The 20,637-nt window shown below is 41.8% G+C and overlaps 1 protein-coding gene across 8 annotated transcripts in view; it reads right to left on the bottom strand.

The window, feature by feature from the left end:
- Positions 1-20,366, bottom strand: part of FEZ2 (fasciculation and elongation protein zeta 2) — a 75,039-nt gene extending 54,673 nt beyond the window's left edge. For all 8 annotated transcript variants that reach the window (XR_013402853.1, XR_013402855.1, XR_013402854.1 and 5 more), the window contains exons 1-5: positions 20,069-20,366; positions 14,453-14,561; positions 6,924-7,040; positions 4,857-4,998; positions 2,149-2,417 (exon numbers count right to left, since the gene is read on the bottom strand). Coding sequence is in view for 5 of the 8 variants with exons in the window: in XM_028831771.2 (XP_028687604.1) it covers positions 2,149-2,417; positions 4,857-4,998; positions 6,924-7,040; positions 14,453-14,561; positions 20,069-20,340 (909 nt within the window). In the remaining 3 variants the exon portion in view is untranslated. The remainder of the gene's footprint in view (positions 1-2,148; positions 2,418-4,856; positions 4,999-6,923; positions 7,041-14,452; positions 14,562-20,068) is intronic.
- Positions 20,367-20,637: the final 271 nt, after the last annotated feature.

Here is a 20,637-nt window from a genome sequence, read left to right as displayed (position 1 = left end):
CATAGAGACCAGGTCTTGCGAAGACTGTATGTGATATAAAATGCTTGGTAAAATGTTTGGCAAGCTCCTGGAATGTGTTTATCCAACTGGCCATTTCACTTTGGGTTTATTCTGAGCAACTTTCAGGCTACTTGTGTCACAGATAGGATGGTCTTTCCCTGGTATTTTAGGCTTTTTTTTTAATTTTGAGACAGAGTCTTGTTCTGTTGCCCAGGCTGGAGTGCAGTGGAGCAATCTCGGCTCACTGCAACCTCTGCCTCCTGGGTTCAAGCGATTCTCATGCCTTAGCCTCCTGAGTAGCTGGGATTACAGGCATGCACTATCACACCCAGCTAATTTTTGTATTTTTTAGTAGAGACGGAGTTTTGCCAGGTTGATCCACCCACCTTGGCCTTCCAAAGTGCCAGGATTACAAGGCGTGAGCCACCGCGCCCAGCCACATTTTAGGCTTTAAAAGGATACAGGAAACTAGTACTGCAAGCTTAGCCGTGCCATTATTGAACTGATTAAAATTTTTGACACAAATTGTAAATCAGGCAAAATGCAACTTCAAAGGTTCAAATATTATGAAAAATATTTACTGTTACTATGAATCTATTTCAAGACCAATGAAGACTGAAGTAAGACCTAACTGTTGCCTTGCCAAATCCTTTCTCAATATAAATGCCATGTAAAATTACACAATGGATTTACTCTAACCCTTTTTACATGGGAGTTACAAAAAGAAGCCTTTAAACCCCTCTAGGGATAAATTTACTTTTCTCAGCCAAGTGTTAACAGCAATAAATGGAGGATTTACATGTAATCCCTAAAAGCAAATAGGCAGAAATTACCAACCATGCTATGACTTTTTAACTAAGCATTTTATTTAATCCTACTTATATAACAGGACAATTTAAAGGGTGCCAGTTCTAAAAATATGAGATGCAAATGCAAAATAGTGTCCCTAATATTTTAAAGCAAATTTTCTAGGATTGTATATTCAAACAAATGTGGGCTGGTTTTGGGTTTTTTTCAGAGTACTCACTAGGAATGACTAAATAAACACCTATTCAATCAACACTGCCATTTCTTAAAAATAAGATATCTGAAAACTTTTTTCAAAGTCAATGTATAAGTGATATCCTTTCGAAATAGATACAAATGAACATTAAACTAAAAAAATGGATTTATTCAAAGGCTAATAACAGTATAATAAATGAGCTACATGGTAAGAGTCTCTTTGTGTTAACTGCTCATTGGTGGCCCACCATCCTAGAACTGTATTTCCAGGATTCCATCAGCATCTGGTTAATGAGATCTATTTCCCTGGTAAGTATTCTTTAGATAAATCAGACTTTATCAAAAACAGAATTCATATTATTGCAAACCATAATAGCTAGTTTGTGATTTGTAAGACCATGTTATTGATATCACAAATCTAAAAGAGATGTTCCATTGAGAAAAAGAGATCCCTTTACCCAACCATTATACTCTAAAAATAAAACCAACATTTCTTCACACACAAACAAAATCAAGGTAGAAATATACAAGACTTCGACACAAAAAAATCTTATCAAAAGGGTCAGCGTTTTACGTTCTAAACTTGTTTTCACCGGTAACAGTCTAGTCTGCCAAATAGTAGGCCAAATGGCTGAAGTCACTTACCTTCTTGTATTCCAACCTCGCTGAAAAATCAGGAGAAACCTGTTTACAAACAATCTGTGCCTTGAGCAGAGTTCTGCTACCTCTAAATAAACCCCTTTTAATTTCTGATCACACGACTCATAAGAGTTCAGCAAAAATAAGAAAAAAAAATTACTAGCCAAATACACATAACCACCCTTCACATTCTGATGTAGTAAAAATGGTCACTTGCTAAAGCTTCTTTTCAAGACATTCTCCTTTTTTGCCCCCTCTTCCTTCCACTTACTTCCCTGCTAAAGATTTCAGTATTATTCAGATAACCAGTACACTTTAGTCAAGAAAACGGCTTTCTGAAGAAACTGAGCACAGTGGTACTCTGGAATAAAATCCCCCTGGGCTCTGAGTAGAAGTGCAACACTCCTGCCCATGTACAACCTATCGCACCTGCCACCAGCCCGGAAGGCCGGGACTACCACGGAACCTGTTTCCAGCGTTCGACGCCTCCTGCAAAACACCACTTACTGTGCCAGGCATATGACTTCTCTCATTCTTCCCATTCTGAGAGCTGCCATTTTTTAGCTTCTTTTTCTTTTTTGCTGTTTCTTTGTGCTCTTTCTGTTTGTTTTGCACTTCAATAAGAACAGAAATAAAGCTGTTTTTCACTTCCTTTTCAAACTCCAGTTCATCTCGTAAAGCCAACTGCTGCACCAGCTCCTCAGAGTACTCCTTAATGGCAGTCTCAATTTCTTCTAGGATTTCATTTAACTCAGACACTGAGAGCCTTTTCACTCCTAGGACCAAAAACAAAATACAGCAGATATTAAGGCAAAAGCGTTTCAAGGAAGCAAAACAGAGCAGTCACTAGGAGTAACTAAATAAACACCTATGTAATCAATGCCAAAGAGCAAAAATTATATTCCAAGCAATTAAACTGACTGTGTGTGATCTTCTCAGAATTCTAAAATTTCTGGAGGGCAGGTCTGAGTAGTGGTAAGTGGGCAGGTGAGTCACTTCTCAGCCTGCTGGGAAGAAAGTCTAACGAAAGTTTTTACTTGTGCAAATAAATCATTCCATGAATAATACTTCAGTCAAGACTGTGAAGGCTTGTACATGGAAAAGAACAAACACAAAAGCAGAGGGAAAGTACAGAATCCACCTGCTGACAAGAAACTGCAAGCCGTTCAGCAGGGTTCTGGGATATCTCTGAACAGGAAAGGAGTTGATCTGAAAGAATTAAATTAAATACATACTTAATGACATACACCCCAATCTGTGAATTTTGTTGAAAATTGGTGATATGGTTTGTATCTGTGTCCCCACTCAAATCTCATATTGAAATGTAATCCCCAATGTTGGAGGTGGGGCTTGCTGGGAGGTCATTGGATCATGAGAGCAATTTCTAACAGTTTAGTACCATTCCCCTGGTGCTGTTCTCATAACAGAATTCTCATGCGACCTGGTTGTTTAAAAGCGTGTGGCACCTCCACCAGGCCCCCTTCCTCCTGCTCCAGCCATGTGAAGATGCCTGCTCCGGCTTTGCCTCCTACCATGAGTAAAAGCTCCCTGAGGCCTCCCCAGAAGCAGATGCTGCCAGGCTTCCTGTACAGCCTGCGGAACCATTAGCCAATTAAACCTCTTTTCCTATAAATTACCCAGTTTTAGGCATTTCTTTGTAGCAGTGCGAGAATGGACTAAAACAACTGGGAAGACAAAGGGGAACAATATTCCCCGAAACCCCATTTCAGTCTTTTCTCAGCACTTCTCCCCATGTGAGAGAGAGGACACTGTTAAAGTCCCAACCCACAGGGCCTCAGAATGTGGAGAGGGGGTCTTTGAAGAGGTAAATTAAGGTTAAATGAGGGCATTAGGATGGGCCCTAACCCAGTATGACCGGTATTCTTATAAAATAGGGTGACCAGAACACAGAAGAAAGACCATGTGAAGACATAGGGAGAAGGCAGCCATCTGCATGTCATGGAGAGAGGCCTCTGAAAAAAACCAAACCTGCCAACACCTTGATCTCAGACTTCTGGCCTCCAGAACTGTAAGAATATAAATTCCTGTGGTTTAAGCCACCCACCCTGTGGTACTTTGTTCTGGCAGCCCTAGCGAACCAATACAGATTTCAGTATCTGTATCAAGTATCAGGACTGTATTTGGGAGTCAGGACCTTAATGCCATTTAGCCCGTATCTACAGAAGCATGGTCAAATCAGACCATCTGAAAGACTTTGGTCTGTCTGACCATCTGTATGTTGAAGCCATACAACCAACATTCTTTAGGTAACTAAGCTTCAGACTGGGCATGCCATAAAGATAAAACTAGGTGACAACACGGGTTAAGCAGATACAGACTCTGTCACTGCCTACTCAAGGAGGAGACCGGTCATATGGCAATGATTAGATACACACCTTCCTTCCAACCGGTCTCAGGCTCTTCACAGGCTGGTTATAGTTATTCAGAAATTTTTCATGAAAATCAACTGCAGAGTTTCTAGAATTAATTATTCTCATATACGTCAAACAGATCCATGGTTCCCAAAATTCTTCACAGTAACACATAAGACTATTTGTATAGACAGGAATTGCATTTGACAAAGAATTACTGAATATCTATTCTACACTTCAAATATGATGGGGTTTGGTATAGACTCAATTGTGTCCTCTCCAGATTCATGTGTTGATGTCCTAACCCCTACTACCTCAGAATGTTACAGTATTTGGAGATATGGTCTTTAATGACATTAAAATAAGGTCATTAGGATAGACTCTATACAGTATGATTGCTGTCCTTATAAAAGGAAATTTGGGGCCGGGCATGGTGGCTCATGCCTGTAATGGCAGCACTTTGGAAGGCTGAGGCAGGTGGATCATGAGGTCAGGAGTTCGAGACCAGCCTGGCCAACATGGCAAAACTCCATCTCTACTAAAAATATAAAAATTAGCCGGGCGTGGTGGTAGGCACCTGTAATCCTAGCTACTAGAGAGGCTGACACAGGAGAATTGCTTGAACCCAGGAAGCAGAGGTTACAGTGAGCCAAGATCACGCCACTTCATTCCAGCTTGGGCCAAAAAGTGAAACCGCATCTCAACAACAACAACAAAAAAGCAAATCTGGACACAGACACAAACAGAAGGAGGATTAAATCAAAGCTTTCTGGAGATGATCATACTATACATTTGATATAGACAAAAAGCACAGAAATCATTGATTTAAGCAGGCTCCCTTACTCTCTTCATAACTGCTGGTACTAGACCTCTTAAGAGTTTGAATTTCCTGGGAAAGCATTGAAAGCCGATCTGACTGTGTAGGGGTTTCATCATCTTCTGGGTCCGGTGATTCCTGCATCATTTCTTCAATTTCTTCAATAACCTTCGAAAACATACATACCACTGTTAATCAAATAAACAAAAGGAAAATGATCTAGCTGGAACACGGTGCTCACCTAAGGCACCCAGAGCAGAAATGCACTGAATTCTCCATTAACCAATGATGTTCAGGTATGGATGCTCTGAACAATCAAAATTTTGATTGTAGGAGTGAACATGGTTTATCAAGAAAAAATTACAATATACTAAACACAAACCTAAATAGAGTTGGATTTACTATGTCCATCATGGTTCAGAAGGCCCTAACATGTCTTGCAAAGTCTAGGAAATCGTGCTACAAACACATAATAATTTACTTCAGACACGCCAGAACCAGATCATAATCGTTAGAAGAAAGCAAATAACAGAAAATTTACCGTAGACATACAAGTGCTCAATTTAAACGTATCTCATCAAAAATTCTGACATAAAATTTAGAAAATACAATAGTACAAAAAAAGTATATATAAATGGGAAATGACCTCCACCACAGCAAAATATTCTTTCAACAGCAGAAAAATAATTTTATATATTAATTCAATGAAAAATAAAGGGATTTTTTGAATTACTTAAAAAGTAGAAGTCCAAAGAGAAAAATGCTGTGAAAAGCAGAAAAACTTCAGAAACACAATCTGCCTTGAAACAATGATCTACTGTCTAGTACAGTGCTGCTCAAATCTTATGACGGTATCTTGCCCTGTTCCAGATTCTAAAAGTTGAGAAGGATATAGAACTCAGCGAAAATGTAAAGGAAAGCCAGGAAAATTACTCAACAGTTAGAAAAAAGGAGATAAAGTTACAAAAAAAAAAAAAAATTAAATACAATTAAATGAAAGAGTAAGACATCATGAGCATATTTACCATGCTTCATGAATTAAAAGTTTAACAGGTAACATTTCCACCAAGGAAAAATAAAGGCAAATCTGAAGGAGATGGGATTATGTTAATTAAATAAGAGTCTCCAAAACAGGCAATATAATATGGCACAATGAGCCACTCAAGGATCCTACAGAATCTGTTATTCTAGCTCTGAAAAACAGGGAGAGTTTATGGTATTAGGCAGGTCAGTGAGGGGACAATGAATTCTCAAGGTCGTGTCTATCCCTAGATTACCCTCTACCTCAAAACAACCCTCCAACCTACTATTACCTTGCTTTTTTAAGCACCACATTCTTTCCAGGCCTAGAACAATTCAACCACAAATGTGACTACGGAGGATCCAAATAACACAATTTTAATGTAAATTTTTAATGTACTCCTCCCAAGCTTGCCATAATGTATCTCCTTACTGACCTTGTCTTTCCAGCCTAAAAATAGAGTGTGGTAGAATTCACAGTCCAAGTAGCCATGGAACATTTTATTTCAGGAAGAAGTTCTGGCATCACATTTCAACAATACAACAGAGGTGGGAAGAGTATTCAGAAAATGAGAAAGCTGATTCGACTGGTTTTAAGTGAATACGGGGTTGACCTTACTAGCACATTCCACGGGAATAATGCTCACTTCTTTCTGGGGCACACAGTATGTTACTTTAATACATGCGAATGCTTTTTACCCAGGGTTTCGAAGATACTAAACAATTTCTACACAGATACTTGACAGTTCGTCCATGTTTGGGTAAATCTAAAGGAACAAGGAAATTCACAATATTTTTCTGGTTTGGGGTTAAGCAATAACCTTTCCTTGGTACCTTGCTATACTCTTCAACAAGGCCTATGTTGGAAATCTTCCCAACTCACATAATCCCTTCTGCTTCAGGTCACAAATACTTATTTTTCTCTGTGGAAGAGTTAACTACTAAGCCTGTATAACCAGAAAAAAAATAGGAAAGATAAGTAAACCAACAGCCATCATTTACTGTCATAAGAAGAAGCCATTTTTCAGCTCTAGAGTCTCCTTTCCTTGCGTTGCTGAGTATCTCCTCTATACCTGGTCTGCCGTGAAGAGGGGCTCATCACTAACACAGGAGACGATGATTGAGTGCATATCCAGCTGTTCTCTCAGCTCTTCATCATCTGACGTATCAAAGAGCAAACTGTCACTTACCTAAAAACAAAAATACCCACCATTAAAAGCAGGACATCCTGATCAAAACAAAGTTAACAGCTCTGAGTAAAAGAGGCTGCAGAGAAAAGCAACTACTGAGAGCTTTCCCTCGAGAGGGAGAAATTATTACAATCACTCTGTACCAGGCAATGAGTACATATTCATCTTGAACAGAAATGAGAAGAATGTAGAATAAATATGAAATCGCTAAGACGCTGCATAAGGCTGCTATAAAAGCTGACAGATATGCAGAAAAAATACGGTATTCGTTAGCAAGTCATAGGGAATTCACAGTGAATAGAAGGGAGAATATGGGTAGGTTTAGCAATAAACAGTAAGACTGGTAGACATTAACATTCTAAAGAAAACATAAAAGTTAGTTACTTCAAACTAACTTCTAATATTTGAGTAAAAGATGATCAGCTCCCTGAAAGGAAGGATCTGTCCATGAGCGTCACACTTAGCCCTTCCAATTGCACATTTCTTCTTAACAAAAACTAATAACCCTAGGCTCCAAGAACATCTTTAAACCTAACTGAGCTGGTGATTCACCACTCACCTCCTCACCATCTTCCACCCTGCTCTGTGCTCCAGGAGGTAAGGAGGACATCAAAGGATGCCCTTGCTATCTGGCTTCCAGGTGGGTTCAACCCTACTGGCAGACACTGGGAGACAGGAGGGTGGGATGGTGAGGGCTGGGCATGTATTCTGCTGTCTTCCTCCCTGTCTGACTGTCATTTGTTGACTATGGCTCTTCACCAAAGCCATAGCTCTCATTAGCAGACTTCTCCAACACAGCCCATCTCAACAGTTTCTGGTAATCTCTCCCCCTCCTTACCTCTTCATGTCCAGGACAGCTAAAGTACCAGTTTCTGTTGCCAGCCTGGGGGACTGCACCACATCTAGTTAGTTTCCCTTAACTCTGCCCACACCAATATAAACAGCCCCCTTAATAATGACTTAGAGTTTAGTACCAGTACTGATTGTAAAAACTTGGCCTGAAAACACTCAGTAGATTAAAATGAACAAGTGAACATCTGTCTATCATCTACCTATCTGTTACAACATGACCATTCAGGTGCTGAATGGAACTGAACTTAGAACTCTATTCCTCAGGAAGGATTAGCACACACTGAGTTTCCAAAGAATAAATGGGCAACAAGGATTACATTAGAAGCCACCATGTCATTCTATTACATAGTGTATAACTAAAATGATAAACTTTTACCTGGCAAAATTATTTACCCATGCAAAGGATATATATCTAAAGCCGAGGACACAATGGAGTGGATGTAGGTCCCTAGTGCTTCCCTAGTTCTTCATAACATGAGCATCTGGAGTCTGCAGGTGAACACAGCCTACAGAGTAAGAAACCTACAGGTGAGAAGGGCCAAGGGAAGAAGCACTGGCATGTCGACTTTCCAACATTAGACTGGGAGAAGAGCCCCATCAACACTGCAGGGTCCACCTACAATCCTACAGTGCAACTCCAGGCTCCTGCACAGTAACGACATCCCTTCTCATTTTATTTCTTATTGCACCATCAGCCTAGCAAAAGCCTGGCCATGGCCTTCAACACACAGCATCATGAACTCAGAACACTATGTGGAAAAAAGAAGAATCTAAAATCTTCCAGGGAAGAAGAAAAAAAAAAAAAGTACATCACATTAAAAGGATCAGGAATCAAAATGTCATGTGACTTCTCAATAGCAACAATAGATGCTAGAAAATAATCAATGTAACTTCCATATTTGGAGAAATTGCATCCTAGAATCCTATATCCAGCTAAAACAAGTAGGCAGGGGCTTAGGATAAAGACATTTTCAGACATACAAGTTCTGAAAAAACTTACCTCTCATGTGCCCTTTCTCAAAAAGCTACCAGAAGGAAAATGAAAAAGAAAAAAGACATGTGGTCTAATAACAAGTGACAAAGAGAATTCTCATCATGATAGTAAAGTGAAAATCCCAGAATGACGACTGTAAAGCTAAACTAGAGAGTAACACTCAGATTAGAATTGTTACTGCAGAGAGCATGGAGAAGAGGGAGACGTGGGTGGGGAGGGAGAGCAGAAGGACTAGATAGATTACCTGGTGCAGTCCATTTACCAAAATGAGTTCTATGGCTCTACTGAGGCTGCATTGGTCCCCTAATTATACACTAAATAAACCACAAAAAGGCAGTTAGTATCCTAAGAAAAAACCTAAGTAGAAAAAGAGAAAATTTAAATATATCAAAATGGGTCAACTGCACATTAAAAAAGTAAATATAAATGATGAAGATTAATTCAACCCCAGATGTTGATGTAATTACATTGGGAAGATGGGGAAAGGGAAGTTTTTGGGAGGGTATGGTGTCAGGGGTTGGCAAAGGACAGTAAGAAAGCTACACCTTCACTCTCTGGGTAGAAAATAAAGAAATAAAGTCTAAAATTGAGAAAATAATACCAAGTAAAATGGCATGAGCATGTTATCTGCTAGAAGAAATAGGTGATATTTAAAGCGGTCACCTCTGGTAAGGAGAAATCAAGGACGAGGTAAGTGGAGCAGAGACTGCCTTTTCATTTAAGTCCTACAGTTCTAATTTACTCTTTAAACTATGACAGCTGTTCCTTTAACAATTTAGTGTTTAAAAGAAGGAGCAAGATCAAGAGACTAGGCTCTTGATGAGAGGGGATGTATGATTTCAATGTCGTAGAAGATGAAAACGTGGTACACTGTTATCACAAAGGCATGTCGATATCATGGAGTAGACCTACCGATTAGCTTCATCGATCCTTACACTGCAAACACTTCACACCCCCTTCCCAATCACTCTTCCTATGTTTCAGCTTGAGGACCATGATTTTGTTTTCTTTTTCCCCTTCTGGCTTATAAATACTAAAAGTTTTAATTTTAAAATTAATCCAGGGTGGGCACAGTGGCTCATGTCTGTAATCCCAGCACTTCCGGAGGCTGAGGCGGGTGGATTGCTTGAGCTCAGGAGTTTGAGAACAGCCTGGGCAACATGGTGAAATCCCATCTCTACAAAAAATTAGCTGGGCATGATGGCACATGCCTGTACTCCCAGTTATTCAGGAGGCTGAGGTGGGAGGATCACTTAAGCCCAGGAGGTGGAGGCTGCAGTGAGCCAAGATGGCACCACTGCGCTCCAGCCTGGACAACAGAGCCAGACCATGTCTCAAAAGAAAAAAAAAATTACTCCTAAGGAAGCCCAGGTTGCCATGGCTCACACCTGTAATCCCAACACTTTGGGATGCCACGGTGGGAGGATCTCTTGAAGTCAGGAAATCAAGACCACCCTGAGCAACACAGTAAGACCTTGTACAGAAATATACAGAAATATTTTTTCTTAAAATTAGCCAGGCATGGCAGTGCTCCTGTGTAGTCCTAGCTACTCAGGAAGCCGGAGCGGAAAGATCGCTTAAGCCCAGGAGTTGGAGGCTACACTGAGCTATGATGGCGCCACTGTACTCCAGCCTGGGGGACAGAGGGAGACACCCTCTCAATCTATCAATCAATCAATCAATCAAATTGCTTCTATGGAAGATGTTATTATCTTTTTCTTATTTCTACTCTTAAAGGTATAAAGATGTGTACAAAAGTCCCTGTCCTGAAAGAAATGTATGTGGAAGGAGAAATACAGCACAGAAGATGTTCTTAAGCTGAAATGAATGAGAAGCATTCTATCATATAAGCATATTCAAGAATGGCACCAGATTTAGAATAGGTTTATGGCCAAAACACATGAGTAATAACAGTAAACTATTATAATAAATTTCCATGACAACAGAAATGATCCCAGATCATCTTTCCAGAGAGAGAGCCAACTCCATTCCCCACAGAGATGGCATATGCTAAGAGCTGGAATACCTTTCAGGCTTTGCAAACTAGCCCTGGCTGTCCTGGGTATCATTATTCACTCTCCCATTCGGCATAAATGTGCCTTCTCTTTGCCAAGCATTCCCATCACTCCTTCCAATGCCAGGGTTAGATACAGACCTGGTGGTACTGTTTCCCTGTATAAAACTGAAGATACATCAAATGGAAAAAATGTGCCCACGTAAGAATGTGAAAGATACCAGTTGCCTTACTCTAAAAAAGACCTATCAAATTTAGAAGTGTGCCATCTTAATCTTCAATCAAAGAAAAATTTTAAACTGCAATCTAGCAAACTAGTTTTTCTGAATGTTTTTCTCACTTTAAGGCAAAAAAAATTCCTCTTTTGTCAAAAAAAAATTTCTATAGACTTTGTTTTATAAGTAAAATAATCTAAAGAATGCTTTCAAAAGGTAAATTTTACTTAGCTTAATCATGGCACGAATAGAGCACCAGGTGGCAATGGCAAATACAGTAACTTTGCCAGGTTAAAAAAAAAAAAAAAGGTTAAATTATATGCTGTGTAATAGAATGACGTGGTGGCTTCTTACATAGTCCTTGTTGCCCATTTGTTTTTCAGAAACTCAGTGTGTGCTAATCCTCCCTGAGAAACAGAGCTCTAATTTCAATTCTTATTCATCACTGGAATAGTCATGTCACAACAGAGAGATGATAGGTGAATGATCACGTGTTCACTTTCATCTGCTGAGTTTTTCCAGATAAGGCTGTTTTTGGTATTTTTTTGGGGGGACAGAGTCTCGCTCTGTCACCCAGGCTAGAGTGCAGTGGTGCAATCTCAGCGCACTGCAACTTCTGCCTCACAGGTTCAGGCAATTCTCCTGCCTCAGCCTCCCAAGTATCTGGGATTACAGGCATGTGCCACCACACCCAGTTAATTTTGTATTTTTAATAGAGACAGGGTTTCACCGTGTTGGTAAGGCTGGTCTCAAACTCCTGACCTCAGGTGATCCACCCACCTCGGCCTCCCAAAGTGCTAGGATTACAGGCATGAGCCAACACACCCGGCCAGTAAAGCTTTTTAATGTCAGCACTAGCATTAAACTCTACATCATTACTAATCACTACCTTGGCTGTATCATTACCCTGGCATTGAAAATAACATTCAAAAGGCAGCAAAAGGGAGCGACTTATACAAGATATACAGCAGTCCCTCAGTATCCATGGGAAATTGGTTCCAGGATACCCTAATACCAAAATCTGCAGATGCTCAAGTCCCTTATATAAAATGGGGTAGTATTTGCATATAACCTATGCACATCCTCCTGTAAGCTTTAAATTATATATAAATTACTTACAATACCTAATACAAGGTAAATGGTTTATAGTTGTTATATTGTATTGGTTTTTTATTTTTATTATTTTTTATTGTTGTTATTTTACTGTGGGGTTTTTTTTTCAAGTTTTTGAATCCACAGTTGGCTAAAGCGCAGATGTGAAACCAGAGGACACAGTGCGCCCACTGTACATTTAGTCAATGAAATTGGATAAATGTGTCTCATTCATGCTGCTAATGGGCCTGTCTTTGAAACTATGAATGAAAACTCTTCTATGCTATTTTTAATATGTCAAAAAAGTAGTACCCATGGACTGGTTTCGGTGCATTCTGCATTCTTTTAAATAATATAGAAAATATTTTTTTACAACCTTTCTATCATGATCTCTGGCCCTACAGTTTCACCAATAAGGCTACTCACTTATTCACTCAATAAACAGGTATCTTCATATTTACTATGTGCCAGGAACAGTATAGTTACTATAACGACAAATATAAATGCCTGCCGGGAAGTCACAATCTAGTGACACACCCAGAAACATATGATTAACAAGAGAAGGCAGTGGTCATTTTAGAGACAGGGACAAAGTGCTCTGGGGACTAGCACCCATGAGACAACAAGGCTAAACCCCGTGGCACAGATAATAAGTCCTTTCCAAGTTCACAGCCCCACAAGTGCCATCAGTTCCCACAGAGCGGAGTGTGTTCTCCTTCCGTGCTGGGATTTAGGCCATGGCTAAATGACCATCTGTCAGAGATGCTGGAGGTGGGGATTTCCCCCAAGTGAGAGGCTGGATTAAGTGTCCTTTAAAGCCCCTTCCAACTCTAACATTGTATAATTCCATGAGATCAGCGAAGGCTAAAACAGTAATAGGAAGCTTCAGAGAGGAAGGGAAACTTGAACTAAGCCCAAAATGATAGTCAGGACCTAAGTAAACATAAGACAGAGCAAAAGATCCCTCATTTTGTTCCTTTTCATTAAATGTATGCCAGGTCAGTCTGCAAAGCCTAATGGGATTAATGATTGGCACAGTCAGGAAGATTTCCATCGCTACTGAATACTGGGAAATATAGCCAGAATTCTACATTTTACTAGAAAATAATAACAGTAGGCTTCTCTGATTACATATATAAGAAAATCCTTTTAACAAAACATTAACAATACTATTTAAAATACTGACAGGCCTACTGCACTACACTCCCAATAATCACATAATTACACTTAATGAAATACAGAGCACGCAAGATCTGGCATGAGTTTACATTATTATTTGATAAGGAACTTAAACAGCCTGAAATTTAGATAACTTGACTATGTTTCTCGACAGCTTAAACAAAGTTAACACTGTGATTTTGCATTTCAAGTAATTCTCTGCCCTTTTCTGCCCCCAACGTGTCCTATCACTTGTGCTCACACTTCTTAGTCAAGGCATCTTTACTTTATAATACCAGGACATACACAGGAGCCCTCAAGAAAGATAAGTTAGCCAAGACCATATTTAAAAAGCCAAGAACTAAACTATCTTTTAAAGGTTCTCCAGTATTCACAGGAATGCATAGTCTCCTGACAACATATCATGTCTAGCAGGTCACTACACTCATTCAAAAGTTAACTCCATGTTGAGATTCCAATACCCTCAGTATATTAAACCAAAGGCTAGCATTTTTACTGAGTGTTTCAGTGCATCAAAATTGTACTGAGTGTTTCAGTGCATCATCACTGCCAGGCGCAGTGGCTCACGCCTATAATCCCAGAACTTTGGGAGGCCAAGGTGAATTACCTGAGGTCAGGAGTTCAAGACCAGGCTGGCCAACATGGCAAAACCTTATCTCTACTGAAAATGCAAAAATTAGCCGGGCGTGGTGGTGCATGCCTGTAATCTCAGCTACTCAGGAGTTCGAGGTGGGAGAATTGCTTGAACCCGGGAGGCAGAGGTTGCAGTGAGCCACTGCACTCCAGTGTGGGCAACAGAGTGAGACTCCATCTCAAAAAAAAAAAAAAAATTGCGATAGAAATTTAGCTACACATACAAAAGTGAGTGTGCTGGAGAAGAACTGGAGGAATGTGCCAGCGAGGTAACGGCCCTAGAGCCAAGACAGCAAGACAGAGCCACCCCAACTGCCATAAGTTCAGAAATGAGAGGCAGGTCAATGAATCTGAGTTAAGCAGAAATGCTGCTGTTTTAGTTGTATTCCCAGCATGAGTTATTCAAACTCTGTTGGTTCAATTCCTAACTTACCCCTTTTTCTGAGAGGTTCAGAGTAAGCAAGTGCAAGGTCCTAGTATGCGACGACTTCCAGTCTACAGGCATCACATTCCCATAATTATCCGTCAGGGCATTCCAAATCCTTAAAAAGAAGAAAGCTACAATCAATGAAAATTAACATTCTGTACGTCTTTCTTAAACAAATATTCAGTGAAATATGATCACCAAAATGTCAAAGGAGAAAAACAGAAAGCACATTGTTTCTCAGAAAAACATCAACAAAGTAGAGTCTCCTAAACAAAAACTAGGTGAAAAATCACAAAACTGGGCTGACAAGAAGTCCTAAGGGAAGGTGAAGGTGTACAGAAAACTCCCAATAGGCAACAGGCAACACTTCCATTGTATCAGGTGCTAGGCGCTGTTCTAAGCAATTTACATGTATTAACTCATGTAATCTTCAAAAACAACATTAGAAGGGGGAACCATTATTATCCTCATTTTACAGATGAAAAAACTGAAACACAGGGAGGTAAGAAATGTTTCCAGGGTCACATGAGTAATAAATACAACTGTGCATTACACTTCTTTTTCTTCTGTAACTTCAGACACACAGACCATTTCAAAAAGTGAAAAATCTCTCTCAAACAAAAGGTTTGTTATCTTTTCTGGAGAAAGAATTCACTCTCAATGTGAGAACAGGATTTAATATCTAATTCGTAATAAAGAAGCTAAGCACTAAGGCAGATACGATGAAAAGGAGAAGGAGAGGGAGTTCACAATAAAATGCACACAGGCTCTATCCAATGCAGTTACCTGACCTTATTATCCAACAGCATTACAGGGAGGCAAGAGGGTAAAATGGAAAGGGCATTTGACTGAGACTAGGGAAACAAACGCTTGTCTCCATCCTTCTTCAAACAACGGGTTATTGGCCAAGCCCCTTAACCTCCCTAGGTATCCTCTGCCCTTCTATAAATGAGAGACCTGGGCAAGAAGCAGACACTCCTTCCAGCTCCATTACTCTAAGCATTAATTCAAAAGAGCTGTATTGAAGAGATTCCCAAACCACACCAGATAAGAACACCTAACTCAAATTTCATGACCAAAATTCAGGTTTCAATACTAAAGTAATAATCGGCACAATAAAACATGATGTTTTAAGAAAAATTAAAGTTCAGAGATGCAATTGACTTGAAATCTAATTGGGATAAGTAAAGTCAAACACTAAGCAGATGAGCTACTTACTAGCTAGAGGTATACACAAAGATGTCACGTAGAAAAAACACCCTAAAATGTATATTAGGTATCTAATTGTGAATTCTTTCCAAGTGCGTAGACACTAAGATACAAAAACAATCCTGGTTGGGACATAAACATAAGAATGAAATTTTTTTTAAGTTCCGGGATACATTGCAGGACGCCATGGTGATTTGCTGCACCTATCAACCCGTCACCTAGGTATTAAGCCCAAGAATGAAAATGTTAAAATACAGACATAACATAGTTAACAAATAGGGATTGGGCGCTAAAAAGCAGCAGCATAGGACTGCAACTGCTAAAAGCATAACATCCCAAACGATGTTTGGCTTTAAAATGCACATTAGGGACAGGCCTGCTAGCTCATGTCTGTAATCCCAGCACTTTGGGAAGCCAAAGTGGGAGGACTGCTTGAAGCCAGGAGTTCAAGACCAGCCTGGGCAGCAAAAGGGAGACCCATAGCTCTACAAAAAAAAAAAAAAATTGAATTGGCCAGGCCCATGGCATGTGCCCGCAGTCCCAGCTACTTTGGGAGGGTAAGGCAGGAGGACTGCTTAAGCCCAGGAGTTCAAGGCTACAGTGAGCTATGATGGCACCACTGTACTCCAGCCTGGGTGACAGAGCAAGATCTTGTCTCTAAAAATATATAAATAAAAAATAAAATTAGCCTCAATAAAAATGTGAACCCAAAAAGCTCTAGAGAACTAACTCATTTACCCAGCAAATCTCCCATATGCATGGTCCATTCCTATTCTCCTCTCTGTTGGAATCATATCCCCTCTAATGCCAATGAAGTAGAATTAGAGGCAATGTCTGCAGACTGCTAAACTTGCTGGGTTTCTGGCTCATACCCTCCTGGGTAAGAAATTTTCAAACACTGAATAACTGACTGTATAGTCCATTTTCATGCAGATGATAAAGACATACCCCAGACTGGGAAGAAAAAGAGGTTTAACTGGACTTACAGTTCCACATGGCTGGGGAGGCCTGAGAATCATGGCGGCAGCAAGGGAAAATGAGGAAGGAGCAAAAGCTGAAACCCCTGATAAGCCCATCAGATCTTGTAAGACGTATTCACTATCACGAGAATAGCACAGGGAAGACCAGTCCCCATGATTCAATTACCTCCCCCCTGGATCCCTCCCACAACACGTGGCAATTCTGGGAGCTACAATTCAAGTTGAGATTTGGGCAGGGACACAGCCAAACCGTATCACTGACTATAGAACTAATCCTGGTCAGGAACTTGAGTAGAATACACAAGCAGGTGAAGACAATCCAGAATTTGAGGCATTTGCTTTGTCTGCTTATTCGCTCCTTCTCAAACGAGGCTATAAGAAAAAGGCAAATGGGAAGGAATACTTCACTTAGAAGCACCTGTCGGTGACTTTGCTCTTCCAAGAAAATGAAAGCCAATTAACAGTCTCCACCAAGGTCAAAACAATGGTAGCTGGAAGGACACAGAGGCAACTCTAGTGAAAGATTTCTAGAATTCTGCAGTCAAGACATATGAACTGCCTTCATCTTTATCATAAAGCATTACAACCAGTTTTAAACAATGGTCAGGAGAGCTCTTTTGCAAGGAGGTCAAAGTCCTACCAACATTGAATCCTGCAGAATACTCTTACAAGTAAAACCTCAGTAGATAATACAATCCATACTTAACCAAAACAAAAGCTGAGGCTCAGAGAAGTTAAATAAAGTGCCAGGGGTCAGGGACGGTTTTGGGGTGATTCAACCACATTACATTTATGGTGCACTTTATTTACATTATTATATTGTCATATATAATGAAATAATTATACAACTCACCATAATGTAGAATCAGTGGGAGCCCTGAGCTTGTTTTCCTGCAACTAGATGGTCCTATCTGGGGGTGAGGGGAGACAGTGACAGATCATCAGGCATTAGATTCTCATAAGGTATCTGCAAACTAGATCCCTCACCTGCGCAGTTCTAAATCCTATTAGATCCTACCTAATGCTGCGGCTGATCTGACAGGAGGTGGCTCAGCTGGTAATACAAGCAATGGGGAGGAGCTGGAAATACAGACGAAGCTTTGCTCACTCACTCAACCACTCACTGTTGTGTGGCCCAGTTCCAGTACTGGTCTGTGGACCAGGGTTTGGGGACCCCCTGACCTAAAGCACAGCAATATCTGAGTAAAACAATTATCAATTCTATCTAGTGAAAAGGGAGCTGGAAGAGACTATCAAGCAATGCTGAGTATGTTTCTGTAATATAAAAGGGACAATGCCAGTGATGACCAGCTCCCAACTCCTGAAAAAAAACAGAGATTTCTTATGCATTCCCAAGTCAAGAGACATGAATTACCACCAACATACCATCTACTAAATACCATTAACAAGAGCAACAACATATTTTTAAGCAAAGGCTAAAATAACCTACTTTCCTGACAGTCTAAGTGAAATAAAGACTTGTAATGATCTACATACAATCCTCTAATTGATTTAAGTCAGCTACTCTTGATAAACCCAAATACATAATAAACCTACACTAATTTTTAAATCCAGAATGTGTCCCGGGTTTAGTGATTCAGAGTATCTAAATCTACATATACATAAAATTATCTTCTCTTTGGAAACAGGCTTCCAAAAATGTCATCTTTTGCTACTGACTGCATGCATGTGTGTATAAAATCCAATTATAAATTTTTCCCTTCTCCACACCTGGGCAGAACACTGTACAACGGAACCAATAAAAGGAGATCGTCTCCAAACACAGGTGGGTCTGCGCCGCTGCTCAGCCATGTTTACAGGCCCCACTCCCAAAGCTGTCTTTTCAAGCTTCCTACCTTATTCCTGATAAATCTGTTTGTTTCACAGAAGAAAGGAGACAATCAGGCTGGAAACTCCTTTCCATGCCTGTAACTCCTGCCCTGTCTTTCAAAACTTCTTCCCTAACCTCTAAGAGTCTCTCCATCCCATTAATGCTCTGAAAATCCATTCCTTCTCATGTCCTCATTTTTGAGACAAAGTCTCGCTCTGTCACCCAGGCTAGAGTGCAGCTGTGCAATGACGGCTCACTGCAACCTTCGCCCCCGGAACTCAAGTAATCCCCCCACCTTAGCCTCCTGAGCAGCTGGGTCCGTGGGACCACAGGCATGCGCCACTGGACTCCACTAATTTTTTAAATTTTCTTGTAAAGACCAGGTTTCCCTATATTGCCCAGTCTGGTCTCGAAATGTTGGAAGCAAGCCATCCTCTCACCACAGCCTCCCAAAGTGCCGGGATCACAGGTGTGAGTCACCGCACCCAATCTTATTCCACTCATTTTACCTTCAGCCTCTCCAGAGGCTCCTTTCCCCCCATATACACAACATGCTCAAGTCCCCTTACTCTCACCATTCCTATTTACCAACTTTCGGGGGTAAAACCATGGTACCTAATTACAACTCTTAACCAAATTATAATTGCGGCTCAGGGAGGTTTAAAAAGTGCCCTCAGGAACTCTGCGCCTCCCCTCCCCCAGCTTTCACAAATCCCCATGAACCTCCTATCATTGCACTTAGGTGATTCTGTAATTATTAATATTACTTGTGTATGCCTTGGTCTCCCCACCAGCCCATGAGATCGTTACCATCAGTAAACAGGGCCCTTCGTTTTCGTCTCTGTGGCGGCTCGCACTCTACCAGGGCTCTCGGATGGGTCCCACAGATTCCTGTGCCCTAAATGCTGCCTCGCTCGTTGGTACTTATGCACAGGCAATATACTCCACCTTGAACGTTACTTTTTTCCACCTGCCAGGCACACTCCCACTCATCAGTCAGATCTCGTTTGCACATTTCTCTATAGTCTTTCCTGACTCTCCCCCAGACATACGCTTTTAAGTCTCCCACATTTGGTACATATAACCATTGCAGCACTAATTACATCCATACAAATATTTGTTTACACATCTATCTCCCATCCTACGTCGTGTCCTAACTTGGGAGGGACAATGTCCAGTCGTTTTGGTGTTCCCTGTGCGAAGCGGCGCCTGGCACTCAGCAGGTGCTTAATAAATGCGACTTGAGTGAATGAATGGCGACACACGTGCCCCAGGAAGTGCCGTCTCAAACTATGGCTCTGCATTGGCGATTCCCCTCTAAAGCAAACGAGGGTTTGGTTTGCAGGAAGGAGGGCGGGAGGCACCGAGGCGGAGGTTTTCAGGGCGCTTGGCGGGCGGGGGGCAGTGGATTTAAATCGCTGGGCGAGCAGAGGCCGACGGCCGGAGGAGGGAGGCGAGAGGGCAGGGAGGCGAGAGGGCGGGGACTCCCGCGTCCATGGAGGCGGAAGGAGAGCGCGGGGAGGAGCTGCGGCCGGAGGGCCAGCTGGTCGGGCGAGGGGCAGGGGAGGCTCCCGCCCGCTCCCGGCCAGGGCCCGCACTCACTCGTCCCCCTGCAGGAGGCTGCGCTCCGTGATGGGCCGCACGGCCGCCCTCGGGGGCTCGGCGCCCGGATCCGAGGGGCGGAAGCACAGGCTCAGCTTCTCCTCCAAGCTGCAGGCCAGGGCCGGGAAACCGTCGGCGCCCCCGCCCGCCCCGGCCCCGGCCCCCGCCCCCGCCCCGGCCTCGGGGCTCGCGTTACAGTTCTCCTGGTCCAGGAGGCTCCGGGCCGGCTCCTGGAACTCATAGAAATCCTGCCAGTCCCCGTCCGCCGCCATCGCCGCCCGGAGCAGTCGCGCGCCCCGCCCCGGCCGGCCCAGCCCGGCCCCGCCCCTGCCCGGAGCCCCGCCCCCGCCCGCTACCCGGCGGACAGATCCCAGGCTGTCCCATCCCTGGGTCTCCGCGTTGCCCGAGTCTTCATGGAGTAGAACCCGGTGCTCCCAGAAAGCCAAGACCTTAACTGCCTTGAGTCACTTCCTATATTCTCTATCATTTAGGAATAACTTCCCTCTTAGCTTCCCTTATTAGAAACCTGGCCTAAATGTGGCTAAAATAAAGGACTTCTTTAAACTTGC

Source organism: Macaca mulatta, chromosome 13, assembly GCF_049350105.2.
Source record: "Macaca mulatta isolate MMU2019108-1 chromosome 13, T2T-MMU8v2.0, whole genome shotgun sequence".
Classification (NCBI taxonomy): domain Eukaryota; kingdom Metazoa; phylum Chordata; class Mammalia; order Primates; family Cercopithecidae; genus Macaca; species Macaca mulatta.
The sequence above is the reverse complement of the archived record's forward strand: the minus strand, read 5'-3'. Positions and strand labels throughout refer to the sequence as shown.